This window comes from Dermochelys coriacea, chromosome 5 (genome assembly GCF_009764565.3).
Source record: "Dermochelys coriacea isolate rDerCor1 chromosome 5, rDerCor1.pri.v4, whole genome shotgun sequence".
Classification (NCBI taxonomy): Eukaryota; Metazoa; Chordata; order Testudines; family Dermochelyidae; genus Dermochelys; species Dermochelys coriacea.
Genome location: NC_050072.1, coordinates 92,026,833 through 92,047,916, shown reverse-complemented (window position 1 = coordinate 92,047,916; position 21,084 = coordinate 92,026,833). Strand labels below are relative to the sequence as shown.

At 38.0% G+C, this 21,084-nt stretch overlaps 1 protein-coding gene across 14 annotated transcripts in view; it reads right to left on the bottom strand.

The window, feature by feature from the left end:
* The window catches only part of AGTPBP1 (ATP/GTP binding carboxypeptidase 1), a 174,394-nt gene that overhangs the window by 89,890 nt on the left and 63,420 nt on the right, over positions 1-21,084 (bottom strand). For all 14 annotated transcript variants that reach the window (XR_006281636.1, XM_038402651.2, XM_038402649.2 and 11 more), the window contains 5 exons: positions 14,035-14,165; positions 2,321-2,388; positions 1,563-1,626; positions 1,141-1,287; positions 406-537 (listed from right to left, as the gene is read on the bottom strand). Coding sequence is in view for 13 of the 14 variants with exons in the window: in XM_038402651.2 (XP_038258579.1) it covers positions 406-537; positions 1,141-1,287; positions 1,563-1,626; positions 2,321-2,388; positions 14,035-14,165 (542 nt within the window). In the remaining variant the exon portion in view is untranslated. The remainder of the gene's footprint in view (positions 1-405; positions 538-1,140; positions 1,288-1,562; positions 1,627-2,320; positions 2,389-14,034; positions 14,166-21,084) is intronic.

Genomic DNA, 21,084 nt, shown 5'->3' with positions numbered 1-21,084 from the left:
TCTAACTATACAAACAACTGACAACTATAAAAACTATCTTAACCACTAATGAAATATTAGAAAAGCCAAGGCAAGCTTAAGGCTGCCACACTAAAGCTCCATCTCAAGCTGAGGCGGATGAAAAGGAACTAATGGCTGTTCACCTGCACCCACCCATATAATCTTAGTATCCGGCATGAGGTGGCACAGGGCATGTGAAGGGGCCGAACAGACACTGCTGAATTCATATCTCCGATCAAGGGCTCGAGAGGCACACTTAAAAGTAGTAAAAAGCCTTCAGAAAAGAATGGTCACTATAATCATGTAATATTAAACAAAAAATTAAATTCTCCATTTTAAACATGTCAAATACTTTACCCAGCATTGTATAGAAAAGAGAAAAAAAGATTGCTTTGCAATACTTACAGTTGGTTGAGTATACTCTTAGTACTTGAAGACATGGCAGTATTAACCTGTGGTTCTGCAAATTCTGTTTCACCAAATTCAGAGATATGCTTAGTGTGCCGCTGATTCTAGCTTTTACTCCGAATTTTTTATCTGTAACAAATAGAACAAAATCAAAAACAAAGAAAATCACTGAATTTGATGTTGAAGCTAAACTATTCTACTTTTGTAATTAAATAAGTTTAATTCAGAAGCGACAACAGATATGCTATTTCTACATCTCTACCCCTCTCCTCTGCATAATGAACTCCATTTCACCATTCCCTTTGTTTCCTTCTTCCATTCTTGTCTGCATGCATGCCTTCATCCACTAATGCTGAGTACGCTGGTGCCCGTCTTGAAAGGTTCAACACCTCCAAAATCAGGCCCTAAATATCAAGTTGGGCACTCCAAATTTGAGGTACCCTAAATTAATCAACACTTCCAAAAAAATTATTCTTGATCTCCCTCTGTCTTTGTTTATCCAACTGTAAATGGACAAGATGTAACAGGTGTGTAGTCATTTGAAGAGTCTTCCAGTTGTGCATTAAGCAACCACTACAGTGATGAGTACACTATAAAAACTGTTACAATGTAGAATAGAACAGATAGAGTTACCTAGTATCTGTGATGAAACAATCTTTTAAAGTTCAATGAGATCATCCCTTGAAGGATATTATACATGGACAAAGTATTAACCGTTATAATTATGGTTACCTTTTGGACCAATTTTTGCAAGAAGGAAATGAAGCTGCACCATTAAGTCCTCATTTGGTGGGGAGTCTTTGCCGGCACTCAAAAGTAACTGCAATAAGATCTGCATCCCTCCTTTAGAAACTAAGACACTTGCTTTCCGACCACCACCTTGAAATTAAAAAAAAGAAATAATCAGAAGTATTAAAAAATATTAAGATACCTAGCTATTTAGCCTTTTATTCATATCCATTTGCAATACACCAAGCAGCGTTGGCACTATTCAACATTTATAGACATGCATAAATTAGATTTTTGATCATTTTTAATCTGAGAAGAATAAAATTATGTAAATCAGCTATTTTAATTTTTCAAACATTCATTTTTGAAAAAATATAACAATTTGCACAAAGTACACAAAAAATTGCCACTTGATTAAAACTTACCAACTGACACCAATTCAATGAGGATATTTAATATATTTAGAGTAGTCTGAAGATCTCTTGTATTCTGAAATTAAATAATATTCTTTTAGTTTTGGTAACAAATACAGCATACTGGACACAGATGCATCCTTGCTTAATTTGTAACAGTAATAGATTTTGTTTCAAGACTTATAAATGGGAGTACCTTATTACATTTATTTTCCACAGTCACACATGCCTTTCCTTCCAAGCTTCACAGTCGTTAACATACTTAAAGCTTATACCCAAATAAACCAGCTGTAGTTATATATTTGTCCAAATTCTCCAACTTTTGAGATCCACAGACATTTCCAAAACAAGCAGATGTATTTTGCCTTGAAATTCACTTGTAAAAAGATATTTTCTTTGGTAAATACTTCAGGTTATTTTTTCATATTTTAAGAAACTTGTATATTTCTGGTTAAAATTCTAACATCAGGATTGACACTTCTCAGAGTTCCTACTGCAACTCAAACCACTTGACTTATGTATTTTTAGACCTTGATTTAGCAAGGCACCTAAACATAGCCTAACTTTAAAGTACAAGTGTGGCTCCTTTGAATGTTCTTAAGAAACTTGCTGAATCAAGGCCTTAGATATCATGTAATGATCAAGACCATGGACAAGTATCTTTTTGTAGCAGAAAAGGCCAAGAAAATTAAATATTGAAAAATCGGAAGTCTGATATTTATAAAGTATACAACTTGGACATACACATGTACATAAATAAGATGCTTTACCTCTAATGTTGAGAGGATAATTTCTATTGCTGGGGAACCTTTGGCAGTCATTTCCTTCCTGGTTTTTTCTGAAAGTCCAAGAGATTATTTTTTTCCCCCTCAAAGGATATTATAAAATTAGTTGAGCAATTTCTGAACATAAAAAATGGATACCACATTCAGAAAAATCTAACTTATGGGGAAAAAACCCTGCACACACAAAAGTCACTTAGCGTACAAAAGCATATGAAAATTAGGGTGAACAAATTGATTTAGATACAGTAGGAATGAATTCATACCATTGCCTATTTTTAAAGAAAATCTGAACTACTTTTGAATTTATTTTTAATTTTGGTTAACATTTTTCTTTTAGTGTACGTATATCTCCACACACCACAGTTCTGGGCAAAATACTGCAAAGAAAGGTATCTTGTGCAATATTTCTGACTCATGTAAGAGTAACAGGAATTTCTGGAAATTTCATGAGAAAGTCAGCTTTTGAGATTTCCAGAACAATTTCCTGCCATTTTTATATAGCAGCCTTATTCCAGGCAAGGAAAGAGGAGGGAAGACAGATTTTTAGGGGGCAGGAGTTGGGAGTTAACATATCAGATACAATCTTGTTTACTGTGCTACAGCACAGTAATGCCAACATTTGAAAAAGAAAAGGGGGTGAAAGAAGAAGCTGTAGTTCTGTACATGAACAATATTAATTTATGGAGCTAGACACTGAAAGCCCACAGCCTATGATTCCCTCTCCACCTTATTAAAAGAGTAAAATGTATGTTATTTAATTTTACCTCACTCATCACACATTTTCTGCAATTATTGCTATCCTAAGACTTGCAAATAGTACTTCAATATGGGCATTTTCAGGATCTGATTCCCTTATCGCCTGGTTTAGGTTACCTGATTCATGTAACTGCCAAAACAAATCGATATATAATCCCAATAAAGTTTCTCTTTCTGGTTTGCTTGTGGATGGGCACCAGACTGCATAAAACAGCTCACGAGAGTTTATTGTACTATTTTTGCACATCTACTTTCTCATGAGCACAGAGCCATGGAAGGCAAATCGAGCTTTTCTTTGGATATGTACCAGTTCATTTTGGTTTGACTTTTTCACGTTAGGTGAGGCAAAATCAAGTAATCAAGAAGCCAAACCTTGAAGCCTCACTTCCAACTGCAACATCAGAGCAAGATGAAGGAAAACAGGCAACATTCTTAAGCTTGTATTTACTGACACTATAGAGAAATAATCAGAATCACTATCCATGTCATTTTAAGTGCAATCATTCACACCCAAAACAGTTTCTGCCTGCTTCTAAAATTGGCTGCTTTTTTCATACTTCCCCACCAATACCCTGAGCGTGCTGGGATAAATGCAGATGTATGAGAAGAGATGCTTCATGCCCTATGATCAGTTGAACAAAAGACATTTCAGCCTCAAAAGTGCTGAAAACCAATTAATGAAAACAAATGCTCTGACAAGAAAGTAGCTAATATAATAAAACCAATAAAAGATCAGGATCATACTACACTGGCTGGCCACATCTAAACTGGAAATTACATATCACTATGCTTTCCGTAACAGAATAGATTTCTATGAATAATCACTAATTTAATAGGCAAATCCACAAGTGAAGTATGTAATCCTTACATTCAACAAAAGTTTCAGACAATACCATTTTATTATGAAGGGCAACACAAAATATAAATAGGTTTCATTCCCCAACCTTCAGTCTAAACAATTAATTGATTCCACTTTTCTTTGACCAGAAAAAAAAAAATCTCAAAGAGGCAGATGTTCACAGATTTGCAAACCTAAAAGCCTGTGTTATGCTTTCGACCACTCAGCACACACCAGGTTTATGAACATTAAAAAGTTAACTGAAAATGAACACTGAAGACCATTAACTTGAATGTGTGCCAGCCAGTATACCCTCACTGACTAAAGGTGCAGTCACACCTGAACAGCTAAAAATTAACCTTGCCCTTTTAAGCTAAATGGAGTCACGTCACTGGCTCCATCTCTGATGTTACATAACAGATGATAAAACTCCAGTGGGGGATGGTGCTGGCACATAGGATCTCAGGTACATGGTGTGATTTTTCAGAATCTCTTCTGGGAATAGTCATGTAAGTGAAATAGTTGGTACTTATGACTATACATGCATGTATATTCATCTTGGTATCTGAAGTTATGACTATTAGCTATGTTTACTTAATTACATATTTACTCCTGTGGTAATGCCCTCAAGGTATTTAGCTAGCACATGAAGGGACAAGTCAAGTTGAATGGCCCATTAAGGAACACTTAGCTCACAATGGACCCTGGAAAACTCCTGTCTCCTCTTAATGGACTTTTTGTGAATGTTCTAACTATAATATGGGTGGGGTTGATGGACATCTAACTTTCCCATGTGACTCCAAAACGTTTCACAGTAAGAACAGATTCCCTTTACTTGGCACTTGGCAGAAGCTAAAAGCCCTGGCGTGGAAACATATCCATTTTGCCTCTTTCCTGCTTTGGCCTCTTTCCTGCTCCAGCCTCTCAACTATGAACATATACTAATGGAAGCATTCTAACCAAAGGACTGAGGACTTTAAGGTAATCTGGAGCCTTCATATTTCCTTGATCCTTTGCAGATGTACTTATGAGTTGGATATGGTACAGAGACTGTTCTAGCCTCATTGATTGCTGATTTCTCCCTTGCAATGGACAAAGATCAGATGTCTGCTGACTTTCTCACATGAGTTAGCAGCCTTCGATACCTGTTGTGTAAGCAACATAGCTCTTGCTTGAGTGGTTTTGTTCTTTCCTCTCCAAATGTCAAAGCCTGTTCCCATTGACTTCAATAGCAAAACTCCTTTTGATCTCAATGGGAATAGAATTTGGCCCCAAGAGATCAGAGAATGTGATTTTGATCAATCGTTTATTTGTCCAGACACAGTTATCACGCATGTTCAGCCAGGAGATTTTGATTGCCCCTCCTGTATATCATGCTGAGGAAAACAACAAAACAATTTGGGCTGTAGTTCTATCAAGACGTACATGGCACACACGATTCTATGTCTCTTTTCCATCAAGCCCAGAAGGCGTAGCATCTTTGCTTTCCTAGTGCCTGGCGGAGAGCAATACTCAGGCCACGACTACACTACCCGCTGAATTGGCAGGTAGTGATCGAACTATCAGGGATCGATTTATTGCGTCTAGCATAGATGCGATAAATCGATTCCCGATCGCTCTGCTGTCGATTCCAGAATTCCACCACAGGGATCGATCCCGCGCCGCGAGGACGTGAAATAAGTGATTCTAAGTCGATCTAAGATACGCCGACTTCAGCTACACTATTCTCTGTTTAACAGATGAAGTTGTAAAATTTTAGACAGGTAAGGGAGTGTCAGAGGAGATGGGCAGAGCCCCAGGATGGGAGGGAGGAGTCACAAGGAGGGTCACGTGGGGAGGTACGTGCCCTCCCTTTGTACCTCCCATGAGTGCAGTACTGGATTCTGTCCCTGGCCTGTTTCCTACCATCCGTCACTTGCAGATCATTCCTCAGAGTCACACATGGTGGGTCACCTCCTCCAGAAGATCTGATTCCCTGTTGCTTTAGGCTACTACTCCTGGTGGCTCCTCGGCCTCTATGGCAGCCATTGGGCCGTATTTCAAACAGTCCTACTGGTTTCCCTCCCTAAGACAGGAGCTCCCCCCAGGCCCCCTCTCAGAGCTGAGGTAATGACAGGAGGCAGGTACCTCCTTCAGACAGGAATCCCCCCAGCCCTTCTCCCTGGAGATCAGGCTGTGATTTAGATCAGCTGTAGGACCCTAGCCAGCTTTACTTTCAGCTGGACCTTTTCCCCACTTAGTCTTCCATCTTGGAGGGCTTAGCAGGCCAGCCTTCTCCTGCTGATGTCCGGCCTGCCAGGAGGGAGGTGGCAGCATATGTGCTGATCCCCTTCCCAAAACTCATTCCAATGCTCCAGGAGTCATAGGAGCTTTGTCTTGCCCTGGCTGCCAAGCTCCTGGTCCCAAGACTTTAAAGGAATCAGTAATGGGGTTTCCTCTGAAATACTACTTACTCCTGAGACCATTTCCTCTCGCCCAATTTCTCCTAGGTTGTATATCAGACCTGTCAAAATCTTAAATGACCACACCACATGATGGCAGTGGGCTGACCCCTAGAAACCACTGATTTTAAGGGGTCAGGTCACCCCCATCACAAGCTGAACCGCTTTTAATCAATTATTTCCAAAACCAAACAAACATTCACTTCAGAGAGAAGCCAACCTATAAAAAACAGCCCCAATTTAAAATTCTGAAAGCCATGAGCCACTGAAAAAAGAGTTAGTATGGAAATAGCTATATAACTCTAAACTGTATCTATACTGTTATTATATGACTGACCAAACTGCTGCAGAATCATCCTTTTGCAAAAATGTTGCACAGATTCTCCAGAATATAAAGTTTCATTAAAAAGTAGTACTTAGTATTTATGGGAGTGAAAATTACATAAAATGCACATATGTATTCACTGCAGAGTTAACTGTGGCCCTTACTCAGGAACTGCTCCTAATCTCCCTCATATCATGCACAAAATCCTCTCTCCCCCCTCAAGTCTGGTGTGCCCAGGTGTCACTTTCACTGAGGTTGGGAACCACCCCCATCACCCTTACAATGAGGACACAGGTTATATCACTCAGCTGCCAATAGTCCTCCATAAATAGTCCTCCTCCCATAAATCTAAACATTGTGTTGGCTAGAGATGATCAAATCTCACTGTCTGTTCCATGGTAAGTTTTGCCATTTTAAACAAGTTTGCTCCTATTTGGAATGAAAACTCGAAATTTCTGAAATTCTGACAGATGGGAAACACCAAAATATTTTTGTTTTAGGGGAAAAAATTGAGCCATTTCAATTGGATTTTTTCCTCACAATGAAACAGAGCAGTCAAGGGAGTAGAAACCTAAGGATCCTAGTCATAGAAAAGGACCCCATTGTACTAGGCTCTGTACAATTAAGACACTATGGAAGGACTACCAAAAAAAAAAAAAATAGCAAAAGCAGCTGCCAAGTGCATCAGGCTGATGCACAGCTGGAACAGCCATCCATTGTAAAAGTCACCTTCACCAACCAGTCAAAATAGAACTTACAGTTGCAGCACTAGAGATAGCTATTTTCCATTGCAAGAATGGCACAAGACTCTCCCCTGATGAAACCAATATTTCAACTTTGAATTTCAGGCTTAGTTACCTGCAGGGGCACAGACCAAAGAATATGACAAGTGTATCTAAAACAAATGATAGCCACCTGAAATTTCAATTTCTATTACATTGTTTTGTGGAGTGGATTTTCTTATGAAATTTTTAAAATGCTTACTCGACAGTGACTTGATCTAGGTAAGTACGTGTGATCATTGCAACATACTGTTATGGTCACCAAAAAAGTGCAAGAAAATAAGTTATTTTGCTAGACTTCGCAATGAGAACACTTCATATACAATTAATAGAAACACTCAAGAATTCATGGCCTTATGTACGTGGTATACTTAGTGCACATCTTCATAAAACTCTCCAAGTTTTCCTTAATCGCCAACTTGTTTCAAGCCAAAATAATCAGTCAACCATTTGATTTCTATTAAGAAATTTCTGGTTAACAGCACTCACAGCTAAACGCAAGTTTTCTTGTAAAATTTAAATGATCAGCTTAATTTTCAGACACAGTTAGTGCACATTTCTTCCCTTCAGCAAAAGCTTTTCAAAATATTGGCAATAAGGTAATTCCAGAAAAAATAAACTTAAAACTAATCTTTTTATTGCACAATGTAACAGTACTTAGTAAACTTATACTGTACTGTGTCTTACAAAGCCCCAAACTTGTGACAGGCTTGTATTCGCCATTCTTTTCCCATACTTTAAATACTTAAATTATAGCTCTGACAATGCAACAAGTATTTAGGTGGAGAGTCATGAAATATTACTTTGATATGTATTTAACATTGCCTTTGACAAGAGCTCTCTCCAGTTTCTTAATCTAGGACAACTGACTCTTAAAACAGTGCAAAACATAGATGTACTATCACTAGTTTTCAAAGCAGACAAAAAAGAAAACAGATTGGCAAATGAGTTATAAGGTTATTTGTGACTTCATATAGAAACATCAACCTGCTAGTGTTCAGCTGCCAAAATGAAAATGTAAAATGAGAAGAGACTAGCATGAGAATTTATGAAGAGGTAAAGTTACACTGATGTGTGGAAAATTACAATGTTTCCAACATACGTCTCACATACTGCTGTTAATGCTGTACGTTAGCCTACATTTCTTTAAATGAGGTTCTTAAGTCTAACCCCATCCCGAATTAACCCCTTTATTCAAGATAGCCAATGAAACAGTTATTAAATGAACTACCTAATGAGTGGGCATCTTGTGCCTGCTTTAAATAATGCACCAAGAAAAATAAAAAATAAATAAATAAATCCAATAGAAAAGCATATTAAGATTGTTTAGAAAACAAAAGATATGATAAATAAATAAATGTATATATCAACCATATCTCGTAACAAAAAAATTCCTTTTCTTTAAGTGTAATGAGGCCCTTTGTTAAAATTTGGGTTAAATGATCATTTATCCCAAATTTTAATAAATACATTGCTATACCTGTCCTCCATTTTTACTCTTTTATACAATTCATCTATACTGTCTTCACAGTTCCTTTCTTTCCAGTTACATTACAAAGTTCTTTCACTGTCAATGAAGGTCCCCTAGATGAACTATTTTTAATGTATGTATTTCAGTCTATTCAAAGTGCATGGAATAATGTTATTTCATTACAAAGTATTAGTTTACAGCAATACTAGTAAAAAACCCAAAGAGAAGGGGAGAAAAAAAAAACCAAGACAGAAAAACACCTTCAATAATGCATCTTTTTATTTTTTTTAATATACACACACACACACACACACACACAGAGTATAATTAGCCTTTATCATATAAGCCTACCATATATGTAAAAGCCTAGTACGTACATGTAAACAGTAAACACACACACACACACACACACACACACACACACACACACACACACAGAGTAAATTCAAACCTCTGCTCTTTGCTATCCCCCAGTTAGTCCATGAGAGAACTAATGAAAAAGCTTGAAAAATTTCATCTACAATAACGTCAACCACTAACAGGCATGCCAACCATAAGTCAAATTACAAAACACACCACACCTAAGTGGTAATTAAGGTTTTGGTATTCAGGGCAACAAATCCCAAAACCACACCTCCTTCGCAGTTTGGGAGAAATTTTGTTAAGTTTGTCATAATTAACAGATGATCTTTGTTATGTATGAAGTTCTTAGGCCCTGAGCCTGTAAACACTTATGCAAAAACTGCATATGCTTAATTTTATCACCTGGATTGGGACCCTATGTGACCTATGGGACCACCATAAGGCTTTATGGAAATATGCTTATGAATATATATGACATAACTGGAATATGTTCTATGCTACAAATGCCATGTAACACAGTTATGTAAAGGTTATGATCTACTGAATCTATTAATCCTATTTGTATGCATGTATCATCTTTCAGAGTAGCAGCAGTGTTAGTCTGTATTCGCAAAAAAGAAAAGGAGTACTTGTGGCACCTTAGAGACTAAAATTTATTTGAGCATAAGTTTTCGTGAGCTATCATTGGCATCCGATGAAGTGAGCTGTAGCTCACGAAAGCTTATGCTCAAATAAATTTGTTAGTCTCTATTGTATCATCTTTGTATTCGAAGTTATGAATATTGGCCATGTACTGGCTTGATTTCTAAATAACCTTACTAGAGCATTTGGTCAGTTCCTGGAGAAAGGAATTCGCAAAGTTAAGTGCCCAATCAAGAAACACTTAAGAAACAGTGCATCTTGGAATGCTCCAATCTACACAAGAAGTCTTCCTGGAGACATTTGAGATACCATGTGGGCAATGGCTTCTGCCTGTAAAAACTGAGTCACGCATGGACACGTGACTTGCCCAGGTGACTCCAGAACTCCATCTTGGAGCTGGACTTTGCATAGGAGAGAGGAGGGGGTCTCCACCCACAAGAGAAAGTATATTTAAGCCCATCGGAGACCCTTCCATTTTGTCTTCAGCTGGCTAAGGAGATAGCCTCTTCACCCCCAAGGATACCTGAAAGAAACTGGAACAAAAGTCAGTAACTACAGGTGGTGTGAGTCATTGCTGGAAGAGGACTAGAAGGAGATTAGTCTGTAAAAGGGAGCTTACTGGAACTGGTGAGGTTGTCTCTGTATTCAGTTTTGTTAGACATTACACTTGCGGGTTTTATTTTATTTTGCTTGGTAATTCACTTTGTTCTGTCTGTTACTACTTGGAACCACTTAAATCCTACTTTCTGTATTTAATAAAATCACTTTTTATTTATTAAACCAGAGTATGTATTAATACTTGGGGGGGCAAACAGTTGTGCATCTCTGTAAGTGTTATAGAGGGTGAAAAATTTATGAGTTTACCCTGTATAATGGATTTATTCAGGGTTTGGACACGATTGGGAGTTGGGCATCTGAGCGTCAAGGACAGGAACACTTCTGTAAGCTGCTTTCAGTTAAGCCTACAGTTGTTAGGGGACATGGTTCAGACCTGGGTCTGGGTTTGCAGCAGGCTAGCGGGTCTGGCTCAAACCAGGCAGGGCATTGAAGTCTTAAGCTCACAGGGCAGGGAAGCAGGAGCAGAAGTAGTCTTGGCATATCAGGTGGCAGCTCCCAGGGGGTTTCTGTGATCCAACCCATCACACCCTACACTGTATGCTTTTTGAGGCAAGCACTATGTCCTCCTGTATGTTTAGAAAATCTGTATCATGTAACAAGCAATGCCACAATTAAATAATTAACACATCTCCAACATTAACAGTTTGTAAAATAAATCATCCAAATGTAAGATTTCTGGACTGGGGGCTCTAAATACTGTAACCTGAACTGCTAAATAATTTGTTTTTATTTCTGGGATTTAAATGTCACTTGTCCAGACAAGAGTTCTGTAAAACAGTAGAAAATAAGGCAAGGAAAAGACTTAACAGTTTAAACAGAAGGCTCATTAACATTTAGTTTGTTGCTATTATTTTTGAGAACTTTATGGATGCCTAAAACATCCACTGAAGTTAAAGTGGGACTAATAGTGGCCAAGGCTAAGGAAGGATGACTTTGAAAGAAACAGAAGAAAATATCCATAATCTGAACTTCATTTGAAATATTCATTTATATTTGTACCTGATCTTTTGAATTGAAATATTTAAAATGTAGCAATGAAAACATGACAACATTAAGAAATGCATTTAATAGTTTCCTTCCACTTTTGGCATCTCTTAGAAATTTAGAAGACTCTTTCTGTAAGGAAATAGCTTGGGTTCAGGCATCTTGACATAGATATTCCCTGTAGAAGACTTCCAGTTCTTGATATAAAAAGGCATAAGAAATTTAGGAGACACTAAGAATGAAAAAGGCTGCCAGGGAAAAGTGATAATTAATCCTCCAGATCCCCATCTGACTTCACCATTCTAATAAGGTATTACTAACTTGAAACAGGATGCCTTGTTGGGGGAGAAGGCAAAAGTTAAGTCTGACACTTTTATAACTATTTGCTGGTGACAGTTCCTGATCACCTTGAATGGGCTAAGGAACAATACCACTGAAGACAAGGTTGAAACTGTAGGATACCAAAAGAGATTGGAAAGAGACTTTTATCTGGGCACCTTTCCTTGTCTGAAAATGCACTGTATAGATAGGCCCTGCAGAAGTGGCTTGACCACTATACCATTTGGGAGGCACGTCTTCCCCAATATTTACCTTTTAGCAGTATTGCAGCCACTTGGCTTGTACATTGGCACTAAGTGGCTGATGATGAGAGTCAGGAATTTTCAACTAATTGGTCACAAAATGGTCAAAGTAGGGTCAAGAAAGACCCTTCCTTTCTTTATGACTACATGGGAGGAAGTTCTTAAAACATTTTTCTATTGTAACATTTAGTCACAGGTGAGGGTGAGATCCACTAGATTATTCTTTACTTCACTGATCTGTGGAGAACTGCAAGCAGGCCATATAAATACAGCAACCTACACTAGGACAGTCTGGTGGGCGCATGCACACACACACATGCGCGTGCGAGGACAGAAATTCAGGCTTGACTCTCTGAAGATTCTAGCTATTTGGATTTTTTCTGAAGCAGACAAGCCAGTGGTATGACCCAGATCATTCAGATGAGTTACTGAGGAAAGCCACTGGAAGTTGAAGATAGAATGATGGACTGTGCTAGTAAGGGAGCTGGGAGGAGTGCAGAAGGTTCTGCACAGAAGGTACTGGCACAGGTTCCCCATAGCCTCTGACTGCCAGAAACTGGGACTCCACGACAAGGGATGGATTACTCAATAATTGCCCTGTTCTGTTAATTCCTTTGGAAGCAGTTGGCACTGGTCACTGTCAGAAGACAGAATACTGGGCTAGTATGGCCCCTCTTATGTTCTTAGGTAAGCCACTAGGTAGACTGCTCGCCTGCAGTATTGAGGAACTGGGGAAGGAATGATAAAAATGGTAGGTTGGAATAATGATGCATTGATGTACACAATCTAAAGAAGACAACAGGAACGCAGATTTAGCACACATTTTCCTCAGTCTTCCTAAAAAAAGGAAGGACTACAAGTTCCAGTTACTAAAAAATTAAATTCTTCTGAAAAGGTCACACTGAAAAGATCTTTGCTGTGGACACCAATGACCCGGCTCTCAGACAGAAGCAAAATAAACTGAGATCATACAGCACTTGAGCAAGAGGAATCTGAACTCAGAAGGAAGGAAGGAAAGAAAAGAACTAAGATTCCTCTATTGTAGTGCATGTGAGAAATAAAGCCACCTCAACATCATTCTCCGAGATATTTGCTATTCTGTCTGCCAGGCTGTTCCAATAGATTTGTTTGTACTGGGAAGTTATGTTGATCAGTTAGCTGTTTTATATGTTAATGAGGTTCCTTCTTTGTTATTCCAGAGTGTTACTGGATGTGCTCTTAGGGTTCCAGAAAGAATCTTTTCCCCAAGACCTTCAAGGTTACATTCTTCTTCAGCCAAGAGATGCAGAAAAAGTACTTGTGTCTTTGTGTCATTTTTCCCCCTTTTAAAGTAAATTACAAAAACCAAAATTCATTTCTATATAGCATGTTCTTAAGCAACAATACAAGTGGCTTGGTTCTCTTTATATATTTTAAAATGAACACCTAAATACAGTAGTAAGGAGAAGCTATGATGGAAATTATAGACAGTGAAGAAAGGGCTTTGATTCTGCCATCTCTGTTCATGTAGAATAGTACTTTAATCCCAAAGTACTGTCATTTGTTTTGATAGAATTACTCGTGCAACAAGGTAATACTCTTAGGAGACCAAAAATACTGTATAATATGGCAAACTGTCAGATTATGAAGAACTGAGATAGGAGAAACTTATCCTAATAAAAGAATCTTGTGTTCAACATGCAAGTACATAAAGATAAGTCATAAATACAACTTTTCACTGTTTGTTCACATAAAACAGGAATACAGAAATTCTTTTGGAGGATGAGATGGAAAAACACCAACAGAACTTCAGTGCAGAAATGTGTCAGTCATATATGTATATGAGTGTGTTTTGGGATGATGCGTAGAAAGATGAGCAGGGACAATGTTTAAAACATTAAGTAAAATAAAATATTTACCTTGACTCTGAGCCAGATGAAGGATCTTTGAGGTAACATATCTGGCAGTGTCTGCTTCTACCAACAAAGTTTCTGAATTGATCTTCTCTAGCTGTGCCAGCAGACCCACAATCCGAGAATTGTTAGTAAGACTGGAAGAGACATTTATATTTATATTTCAATCCGTATTCAACATAGGACAAAAATATTTTGTTTCACGTCACAGGGCAAAATCCAATTAGTTACATTTTTTAAATGTAAAGTTAATTCTTTAGTGAAATAGATTTAGATCAGCAGTGTTTGAACAATTTTACAGTGAAAACAGAACGTTTTGCTCTATTTAGTTACTTCTCAAAGTTAGTTTTTCTTCCCTGCTACCAATGACACACTCATTAAGACAGCTATGAACAGAGGATGGCAGTATTGTCTTTGATACATTCTTAAAAGGGACTATATCTGCTTCCCTTGAAATCAATGGCAAAACTCCCATTATTTTCCAAGGACATAAGGGCTCGTCCCAACTACTGAGATTACCCAAGGAAATCAGATTACGGGAAATTCAGGACAAAAATTAACTAATTTGTACCATTACAAATCCACTGTTATTAGTAACTTATTTCTTCAAATTCATACCTATAATAATAAAATAGCTACAACTATATAAAACTGGGACTGTATCACATCTTCCACGGAACCCCCTCTGCAGTTAAGATCCCTCTTGTCAAGGGATACCTCCAGTGCAACCATGACCAGTGAAGTCCCGGGAAGCACATCTCTGGTGGAGCCATGCTCTCAAGGAATATGAGGAAGGGGCTGGAGGGGAAAACCAATTCGGCTCTAAAGCCATGATGTCCCCTGCACCCAGGATTCATTTCACAAGTGAGGGGGACAACTTTCACCCTCCACCCCAATAAAAAAATCCAGAGACCACTAGAAGGAAAGGATAAGGTCTTTGAAGCAGTTACTTCCGCCTTGGCCATCTCTCATTTTTTTTTACCACAGGAGGGGGAATCCAGCTATTAGAATCCATTTTCAACTACTTTGACTTTTTATTGTCTATACAGTAGCCCTGGCTTTTAAGTCTGCCAGACTGGTCTACAAAAGTGCCTACAGAGGCTCCAAAGTCTGGCTAAACTGTAGGGTGTGTAATCATCCAGATATAGAGAAATAAAGTACCCAAGAATATAACAGAACCAGAGCCCACCCACCCCAAAAAGACTATTGTTTATGGAGAAGAACAGGAGCAGATCACTTTTCTTTTCAGTCCTTGAGCGTTTTTCCCCTTCCAAACTTTTATTCCTCCTCAGACAGCTTGAACAATAAGCCTGTTCTTCAAATGACCACATCAGGGAGAGGAAAGAAGAGTTAAGACAAAAAGCTTAGAAGAAACCTAAGCCAACCCTATCCTGAGAAAATAATGCCGTTTTCTTTGGGAGATACTGGTCACCTTTCTAGCGGGCTCCTATCTTTTCTTTCAACACCCTCACAGCAACGTTTCAGGTCTACAGCCTCTGCTTGAGAGAGCCCATGAGGAAGTCATATCTACATATCCCTTCCTAGCTCCTGCTATCCTACCTCAACAAGACTGAGTAGTCACTCATATCCTTGTGTTAGGCTTTACTCTGCACACATGCAGCAGGAAAACAACAACTGTCTGAAAGTTTTAATTTCACTGATATCTACTGTGTTCCCACAGCGAACATTCACTTTCAGCATTTTCTGATAAATCTACAACAGTGAAAAAATACAGCCTTAAGTTTTACCTCATACACACTGAAAAACACTTTGAGACAATCCCATTCTTTATTTCTTATTTGCTTTATCTTTAGAAAATACATGCAACCAATTTGGTTTCTTAAGTTTTGCAAATATTTTTTTGGAAGAAATGCAGCACAAAATTTAATAGACTATCACTATTAGGAGGGAGAGTCTTTATTTTATAATGTTCATAAAAGTGAAGAAACTATAGAGAATCAGTGTCATTCTATCAGAGTTTTGTCTCATTTTGAGCAACACAAGTACAGCTTGGCTTGATGACTTAGTCATTTACATAAAAGAGATGGTGTTTTAAGAGGAGATACATTTCATAAGGAGCACTTTAATCCAGATATTTATATTATCTCCCCCATACCATATTTAATTATATTCTTTAATTAAATGCCTTAAGGTTAGTTCAGATCGCCTACAACTTAAATCAACTTACATTCGACGAAGATGAAGGTAAGATACTTGAGATGTCATTGACAAAGTTATAACTAACTATTACTAATTGGATTTTATTCATCATTTTTAGATTCACCCCACCATTTGAAAATATGTTTAAAAAATTTCCATAAACATAATTAAAATCATTGCTCTGTACAACTCTGGTTTCTAAGGAACAACTGGCACAGCAAAAAATTTCATTACAGTTCAACAGTAGTCAATGACAACTTATTTTAATCGATGTACAGTGAGTTCTGGCTATTTGCAATAAAACGAAAGAATGACACTAGTTTTTTTTAAAATAGTGTCAATGTTGTTTAAAAAGAAATTGATGGATTATCATTGTTTGAGCCATAGTTTAGAGCAATAAAATGGTTTTGCCCTTATTATTAAGTTTGTTAATTTACCCTTGGATGTTAATGTTAAAAAGAAAAAAAAATGGTTGACAGCAAGTATTTTATTACTGTGGAAATAATTTGATGCTACAGCAGCAGAGGAAACTTATTCCAGCCACACTTCATTTCTCTTCACTTACATCTAAACTCTAACTTCACAACCAAAACCAAAGTAACTTTTAAAAGGAAGTTTTGTTTATGTCCAATAATATGACCTATTCTTAAAAATGATATAAACTGCTTGAAGATGTCCTCCCTAATCTAAAGTTTATATCATAAAATTTCATTACTAAATATATGCATCTTCTCAACTATTTGAGTTAAAAGTGTATAAAGAAGTTTTAATCTGACAGTCTCCCTTTCTCTTCTCAATTGTTCTAGTTTTGCTTTCTTGTATGGTTAGAAATTGATTTAAAAAAAAAACAAAAAAAACTGATGGATAATATCGATGTTTATTTTTAACCATTTTAGAATTTTATCAATTTAAGTTTTCACAGTTGTGCAAAATTATGGGGTTTATCCATTATTTTTAAATATTTAAATTTTCAAAGCTGCAGAGGGGAGGTTAGGCAATTATTTAATGACAGTAGACAGATTCAAAAAATTTAAAGCTTTGTAACTGTTAACCACCACATGTCAAAAGAAATACACAAAGCGAATATCAAATTAATAAATTCTGAAGAAGCATTCTTCTTACTTTGTCTATCTGCAGATTTTTATTACTAGTGGATTTTTGTAAATTTGTGTGGTACAGTTAAACTGACATTTACCAGCATTTATCAATAAAAATGTAATCCTTCCAAGCCTAGACATAATCCAGTTAGTTCTCTAGTCATCCAGGGCAGAGGTAAGCACTGCTACTAAAACAGGAGGTGATACTACTCCATGATAACAGATAATCTTCACATCCCTCATTCCATATCTCTACCTCTAATCCCCATCCAAAACTGAGATCCAGTGCTATCTGTATGCACTGAGCTTGAAATCACCCAGGATGATCCCATGATTACAATTGAACATTGAGTCAGCAGTCAGATATCACGGCTTCTATGGTAATCTCCAAAAATGCTCATCCTCAACAATTTTAGATCCAAAATGGAAAGGAATCCAACCAGCCTGACTAGAAACTACTGTGTATTATAGCAGCTTGTACACTAAGAAAGAATTTCCATTTTGGTCTCTCATGACTCACTCTCATACTTGAATGTAGTTTTGGGGTGGAAAATATCCTACATTTAAAACACAAATGTGACCAGTATAGCCACAACACCCCTCCCCCCCACAAATCCTGTCTAACCCAGAAAGAAACATTTGGAGTAACAACAGTCCTGCAGTCATTCTGACAGGTCTTATACCACATGCACATTACTCCTGCAGGTAGCACATGCAGTAATCCTGAAAAGCATAAACTTTATTTTAATAACAGAGTTATCTTAATTATTGAGAGTTAAGTTGCTCAAAATCCATATCCAGTACACCAAAGAAGAGACCACAAATTAGAGTAGTGTGATTAATATTAAATACATTACCCTTGCTCTTTTGTGGTCTTATTTTGTCCAATCCCCTGCCTAATTCAACAAGTAACAAAAAACCCAAGCCCCTTCAGCCAATCCCCAGGCCACTATATGCTAAATTTATTGTAATGCTGTCGAACCTTCTCGGCCATCCTGCAGTGGCACTGAATGACTGTATTTGCCAATTCGGTAGGTGAGCAAGGACTCCAAAAGCAGGTTGCAAGGGTCTATAACAAGAGTGGGCAAACTTTCAGGGTTGCAAAACTGTACGGAGGGCTGGGTAAGGAAGGCTGTGCCTCCCCAAACAGCCTGGCCCTGCCCCTTATCCACCCCGTCCCCCTGACTGCACCCCTCAGAATCCCCGAACCATCCAACCTTCCCTGCTCCTTGTCCCCAACTGCCCCCTCCTGGGACCCGCCACCCCTGACAGCCCCCCCCAGGACCTCAGCTGGGGGCTAGCCTCCCTGGCTGCGAGCTCAAGGGCTGGGCAGGATGGTCCCACGGGCCAAATGTGGCCCGTAGTTTGCCCACCTCTGGTCTGTAACACGAAACACAAGGACACCCCTAACGTTCCAGTAGATGAAAGCACTCAAACAAGACCATTCCCCAACCCATCCGCCAGTAAACCGAACCATCCAACAAATATTACTCCATCCGCCATAGTATTCATACCCATGAGAGGGAGTAATACAGCTAAGGTCCCTACTCAAAACTTTTAATAGTTACTCTTTGCAAATCTCATTCACTTCACTGTACTTCCAATCCTAATCAGCTCCCAGTAAAGGCATTAGGTGTTTTACAACAAACATGATTTTTGCCTCATGTGGCCAGGAAGCAATATGGTCTCTAAAAACTTCTCTATGCAACCTTGCCTTATTTATAACAAGAACCCTTCAACATGTAGCATACTCATTCAACACTTATGGGAAGCTTTTAGAGATTTAGAAAGGATAAGCCATTCTCATTAAAAGATAGTATCTTTCAGAAATACTTAAAGATTTTTATGCATAAGGTTTAAAAGAGGCTTATTTGTCTAGAGTTAAAAGGGTGCTGGAAATTGTCATTATAGCAGCCAAACAGGAACACTCTAAAGAGCTTAACTATCTTCAGAACATTAACTGAATAAAACAGTCTTGAAAATGATTCACTTTCTGATTCTAGATTTAATAATAAAAGAATTATTGTAGAGGTGGACCTGACTCCACAGTTAAGGCAGAGTTGAGTTTTACAATTAAAGCAGAAACTAAAAAACTTTTCGTTATTAATATAGCAAATCCTATCTAAAATGTACTTATTCTTTGAATCCAGAATGAACTATATAGTTCTATGACAGCTAAACTCACTGATGTCCATTCATGCAAACCGAGCTAGGCGGAAGATAATCAATACAGCAGCTAGTGATAACCACTCTACACATTCATGCTGCTGCCTCTCCACACTGCCATAATCCACTCACCCCAACTGTAGACTTAGTAAGATCTGTCGAGAGTGCATACCCATCTAGCACGGTGGCACTTTAGTTCGAGGGCTAGTCTCTAGTGGAAGCATTCCATAGATTTGAATCCTGCTTGGGTCATTTTTTAAAAAATACAATTTAAGCATAAACGCCAGACAGTGATAGAATACAGGTATTTTAAATCAGACACCTGGGTGACAAGAGAGTGTTAGCACCATGTGTTAGGACTCATGCTATCAGCTGTGCTGGAAATGAAGCTCTCAAGGTAGGTATTTGACAATAAAATGCAAAGATAAAAAGCTCATGAATCCTACTGTTGTTATGGGTTTGGGTCCCATAGTAAACCTCAAGTTGTACCTGATCACAAGTTACATAAAGTCAGACTCAAATATACCTCTTTGGAAATGAGAACATTTGTAGGATGAAAGTTTTCAAAGCAGCTTGTGAATTTAGATACAAATGTTCATCATCACCAATGGAAGATATCTTAGTCACCTAGACTACTTTAAAAATCTCAGCCACAATATAGCCTCTATTATGATAACAGAATAACAGAAAAACTGAATTCTGAAAATGACGTTCTAGATAACGAAGAATATTGAAGTAATTAAACATTTGAATCTTTCATTCTATTTTTGTTGTATACCTCATTTTGAGTCTGAAATTTCAACCCTAGAAAGTTGACAGTTGTGGTAGAGAAAAACAAGAAGAGACAAAGGAGGGGGAAAAAAAAAAAAAATCAGAACCAAGATTTGCCAGGGCCTAGCCACTACAGACATCTCCTTTGGGTATCAAATCTATCAGTAATAAGGATTAGAGATTCCCCCCCCCCCATCACCACCTACTCTCCTTTAGTTTATAACTTTTAAGGTATAGTTTAACTCCATGAACCCACGTCTTAACCAGTTATATTCACTCAGGCCGAATTAAGAGAAGACCAATTTAGACTACTTATCTGCTCTCTGATGTAATACTTCACAAGAATAAATGTACCACTATACACTAAACAGGAAAAAAGGTCAACAGTTTATGTATGATTCACACACAGCTACTTAAAATAGCCATACGAGAAACTATCTTCCCCCTACTTTTACACCTAGCACTAACTTTGTCTCAGGCAATCTGGTCCTCCTAGGTTTACCTAGGACCAGAAAAATTAAGAGAAGCTGGTATGAAAGACTGAGGACACTGCCATCAGAAATCTCCACAGGGAAAACACTGTTCAAAAACCAAGTACCTCAAAATTCCTGGGAAAGCAGAAGATGCTGCTCCTGGCCATGCCTGGGGTCTCCAAACATGTGTGTCAATCTCTGATAAAATGTAAGACCTATTTTTCTCTCACTCAAGAATCCTTCCGATTACTAACAGAGAGCAGAGGCACATTTTCCCCTCTCCCACCCTAAAGCCTCCTAGGTGCAGCAAGACAGAGTGTCCTAGCTACTGACTGTTGCTGGGCAGGCCTGCTATTTTTGGGTCACCTTTTTCCCCCTGTGGATAGTGC